Source organism: Sinocyclocheilus grahami, unplaced genomic scaffold (assembly GCF_001515645.1).
Source record: "Sinocyclocheilus grahami isolate Dianchi unplaced genomic scaffold, SAMN03320097.WGS_v1.1 scaffold546.1, whole genome shotgun sequence".
NCBI lineage: Eukaryota > Metazoa > Chordata > Actinopteri > Cypriniformes > Cyprinidae > Sinocyclocheilus > Sinocyclocheilus grahami.
Genome location: NW_015505725.1, coordinates 721,595 through 726,868, shown reverse-complemented (window position 1 = coordinate 726,868; position 5,274 = coordinate 721,595). Strand labels below are relative to the sequence as shown.

The 5,274-nt window shown below is 36.6% G+C and overlaps 1 protein-coding gene across 1 annotated transcript in view; it reads left to right on the top strand.

Moving 5' to 3' along the window:
- The window catches only part of LOC107555820 (splicing factor 45-like), a 22,076-nt gene that overhangs the window by 12,417 nt on the left and 4,385 nt on the right, over nt 1–5,274 (top strand). The window contains exons 10-12 of the mRNA XM_016238719.1: nt 1,256–1,332; nt 3,569–3,667; nt 3,791–3,947. Coding sequence (XP_016094205.1) covers nt 1,256–1,332; nt 3,569–3,667; nt 3,791–3,947 — 333 coding nt within the window. The remainder of the gene's footprint in view (nt 1–1,255; nt 1,333–3,568; nt 3,668–3,790; nt 3,948–5,274) is intronic.

Below are 5,274 nucleotides of genomic sequence, written 5' to 3'. Positions count from 1 at the left end.
TGCCCCAAACTTAACATGTTTGATTACAGTCCTGGCCTGACCACATCTACATGCAAAGATTCAGTTTAGTGATAGCGCCACCTGTTGGTAACAGGAAGTGACATGTTTAACACTGTGCTGCACTATTAGCAACACAGTAAAATATGCCATTGTGTGCTAAACATGCTAGAAATGTGCTCATACATGCTAGCAACACTTAGCTAAGTGCTAAAGCATGCTATTAACACAATCAAACAGGAAGTTGTTGTAACTCTTGCATACAATGTCTAATCTGACTCAAACTTCACATGTTTTATGAGAGTCCTGGCCTGAACTTATCTAAAAGCCAATATTCAGTTATAATTATAGCGCCACCTGCAGGCAACAGGAAATGTCTTGTTTCACAGTAACTTAAACATGCAATGTCTGATCTGCCCTAAACTTAAAATATTTGATAAGAATCCTGGCCTGAAAACATGTACATGCCAATATTAAGTTATAATCATAGCGCCACCTACTGGCAACAGAAAATTACTTGTTTTACACTAACTTATACATGCAATGTCCGATCTGCCCCCAGAAAAAACGTCACGTTTGATAAGAGTCCTGGCCAGAACACATCTTAAGGCCAATATTCAATAATAATCATAGCGCCACCTGCTGGCAACAGGAAATGACTTTGTATACACTAACTTAAACATGCAATGTCCAATCTGCACCAAACATCACATGTTTAGTAAGAATACTGGCCTGAAGACATCTACATGTCAATGTTCTGTAATAATTATAGTGCCACCTGTTGGCAACAAGATATGCCATGCTTTACACTAACTCAAACATACCATGTTCAATCTGCACCAGACTTCACATGTTTAATAAAAGTGCTGGCCTGAAGACACCTACATGCCAACATCCAGTTATAATCATAGCGCCACCAGCTGGCAGCAGGAAGTTTGGCACATGTGAATGACTTTGACATATTCCTCCTATATTTACCACTTATCGCATATTGCCCACTGTTTGCTGTTTTCCTAAAGCCACCGGGTGGCGGTGAGCCCGGGTGCGAGGGCCCGTTCATCGCTGCTTGCAGCTTTAATTATTTATTATATCACAAACAGTGATCTGAGAATCTAATTTTTTGTAATTAATTTTTTTTACAACTATTTCACTACACCTGTTGTTTTTATTACTGCTATCGGCAGTAAAAAGTTGTTTTTGCTGGTAAATTAAGCTGCATGTTGTGATTTAAATAGAAATGTTCTTTCCGTTTTTATAGTGGATGCCTCAAAGAAAAGCGATGCCAACCCTCTTACAGAGATTCTCAAATGTCCTACAAAGGTGGTGTTGCTGCGGGTAAGCTGTGTTTTCTTTCTAGCTCTTTCTTTTGACTTTTTAAGACATCATTCTAAATGAAATAGAACTTCATAAATGTCTGTTTTGGAAACATAAGTGTGATTAGACTGCCAGTTGATTTCATTAGTTTCTGCATGTTGCTAAGCTAATAACACAATAGTCTTGGGAATGATAGTCCATTTTTAATAATTTTTTTATTAAGACACTTGAATGAAATGTAGTCACTTTTATATGTACACCCATTTATGTTGAAGCATTAAAAAGCATAGAAATTGGGGATGCACCGATGTATCAACCGCCGATATTTATCGGCCGATTTTTTATTATTTTAAAGCCATCGGCATATCGGAAATAGCATGAAAAGGGCCGATACCGATGGTTTATTAATTAACTGCATGGAGACAATGTGTTACATGTCTGTTGCATAATCCAAAATTTTTCTCTGGGCAAAATATTTAAATACTTGCCAAAGCAAAATAAAAACTGTACAAAACATAGTTTGTCAGAAAGCATAGTACAGCCTATGCAAATGTGATGCTGACGCATCCAACGAGTGAAACGCCTGCGCTCAGCTGTAAATTCATCATAGGTAAGTCGCAATGGCAATGCCCCTGAGTTAGTTTATCTGAGGATATGTCACGAACTGCCAATTAAGCATTAAGCCTGCATTTAAATGAAAATGAATGGCAGGTAATATGCAGCTTTTTGTGTGTTTGAAACCAGCAAAAATGGCAGGATCGTGTAGAACAGGGATTCACACAAGTTCACATCACGCACCTGCAGCGTTTCTGTGAACAGAGAAAATGGAATGAAACTATATAGGCTACATAAAAAGGAATATATAGGCCTATACATGAAATATATTTCACTTAAATCATTAACAGATTAACAAAACAAATTTTTTTTTTTGCTGAGTTTGGATCATTGTAATGCGCTCCGAAGTTCACGGAAAGGAAAGCCGTTTTCTTTATTTTGCAAAAGCTTTACAGTTTTGAATCGCGTCAGCGAATCACACGCACATACAACATATTTTTGCAAACTTGACATCGCAGCCTGTTCATTATCAAAATAAAATACAGTTAAAGATACATAAAAAGTTACACTGCTCAATTGAAATAGTCCGTAGTACAGTCTGTGCTGTTCAGCGTTACCACCGCCTTACTGTGCTGTTATAGCCTATGTAAAGGATGATGTTTTATGTCGAAAATGCGAGTGAAGAACAAAGCCTATAGTTTACATTATAAATAATATTTTAGCATCCAGATCCAGTCGTGAATATAAAAACATTTGGATTCGTGCAGAATGAGAGAGGTAGGCTTCAGTTTCGCTTTTAAATGAATTTGTTTTGGCTTACAACTGTAGAGGGTTTGTTGTGGAGAGAAGGGAACTGAAATAGCCTAATTGTGTTTGTAATGTTTGTAAATATTTTGCTTTATTTACTGGTGTTTTAGCCTACATTATTTCTGAATGATAATAATAATATCTTAATAATAAAATGAGACGTACAGCCTACTAATTTAGGCTGTTTTTTTCCTCTCAAAATGCTTATAGGAGTAGCACTTTTTTATCCATGCTGAAAACATTTTTAAATATCTTGAAAAAAATAGGCCTATTTTAATGTCTTTAAATTGACAGTATTTTCTTTTGATTAATACATTTGGTCAAAATCTAGAAAAGATGATGCTGTGTTGGCTATGACTAAGCGCAAGATAGGCTACCAGATCAAGACCCTCGTGTTTTCTTTTCTTTTTGAGTAAAGAAAATGCTGTACTTTTTATTATTATTATTATTATTATTATTATAGGCAAAGAAAAAGTTTTAAAAATAACGTTATTAACCAATATTTTCTCTACTCAAACCGATTTTGGAATGTTAATAATACAGAGGAACGCAGGAACAGAAACGTTCAAATACCAATTCTGCTCGGAGTGAACCGATTTTTTCCCCCCCCGTTTTTAACCCCTGCTTTATGCAATTGACCAATATCGGTATCGGAATCGGCCAATAGTTGTTTGTTAAAATCGTATCGGACGAAAAAAATCCTATGGGTGCATCCCTAATAGAAATGTATGACTTTTTTTTTTTACACTTTCTGTGCTTTTTTTTACCCCTAGTCCTAGTTAATTTGTGCTCCTTTTAACAGGATGTTACATGAGAAGCAGCTGATATTCAGGACAATTTAGTCTAAATCATTTGTTGAGATTCAATTGCAAATAAAAACTGTCTGTGTGTGTAGAACATGGTTGGAAGGGGAGAAGTTGATGAAGACCTGGAAGCTGAGACTAAGGAAGAGTGTGAGAAGTATGGCAAAGTCATCAAGTGTGTCATCTTTGAGGTGAGCGTTATGTCAAACGTGTATCACATGCCACTGAAAGTTTCCTGCTCGTGTATGTAAGCAGCAGATGTCATTAATATCTGTCGCTGACATGAAACCTGTGTGTCTGGCTTGTGTTTTCAGATCGCCGTTGTTTCTGACGACGAGGCTGTCCGCATTTTCCTGGAGTTCGAACGAGTCGAATCAGCCATTAAAGGTGAGTGGTTTAAGGATAAACTTGAAGAGTGTGTGTACAGGTGGTCTTTATTTCAAGCGCCCCAGATCTCACTTAATAAAGCAGGTAAATGTGGTAAATGGCTGGTTACATCACTTCCTCTAGGGATAGCAGCCCAAACCAGTTTTCACTCACTTAATTTTAAACACTGACTGAAATATTAACAAGTTGTATATTATCTCATCCTTCAAAACATTTTTATCCTCAACAAGGGCAGCATATTAGATTAATAACTTGATTTGTGAGTTCTTATCATATTGCGTGTGAAATATATACATATATTTTCCTAATTATTATTCCTGGAAAAGAACAAGGCAAATCTACTTGAGGTTGAATTAACGTCATCATGTATCTGGAACAGTTCATACATAGGACTGAAAATGAAAATGACACACTTTGCTTGCCTTTGGGATAAAAAATAAAGTTAAACTCAGACACTTTTTATTAAATAACAACAGAGCTAAACTGCACCATTTGGGAGAAGCATTCATATTTACAGATACAGTGGCCCAAAAAGTATTTGAACACTTTAGCCAAACTGTCTGTCATAGTAATAGATTAAAAATAGTGATTTGTTTTTAAGTTAACATTAGCACACATTTTAAGAAACATAAAAGAGCTATTTGTGGGTTTATTATTATTATAAAGATATACAGTTCAAAATGAAGACGAATAGTATTTGGAAAGTCACAGCAGCAAAATTGGTGGAACCAATAGTTTGGTGTTAGTTTGGGACAGACCTTCTCATTGTCTAACCAATGGAGGATGCTGTGTTCAGGGAAAGCTGTTTTAAAATAATCATATTTTTCATATTCTGCAGCTGAAAAGACAATTTTAGTATTCAAATATTTTGGGGGGTTGGAAAGATTTTTTAAAGGGTTAGTTCACCCAAAAATGAAAATTCTGTCATTTAATTACTCACGCTCGTGTTGTTCGAAACCCGTAAGACCTTCGTTCATCTTCGGAAACACAATTTAAGATATATTTGATGAAATCTGAGAGCTCTCTGACCCTCCCATAGACGGCAAGGTAACTACCACGTTCAAGGTCCAGAAAAGTACCAAGATAATTTACAAAGTAGTCCGTGTGACATCAGTGGTTCAACTGTAAAGTTACGAAGCTACGAGAATTATCGTGACATAACAGTATCATAACGCGAGCATGTGGCGGCGCTGACCCAGATCCGGCGTGAGGACGCCATGACGCAGTAGATACGAAAATGTGGAATAAAGTCGTTATTTTTGTTTTCTTTGCACAAAAAAGTATTCTCGTAGCTTCGTAACTTTACAGTTGAACCACTGATGTCACACGGACTACTTTGTCGATCATCTTGGTACTTTTCTGGACCTTGAACGTGGTAGTTACCTTGCTGTCTATGGGAGGGTCAGAGAGC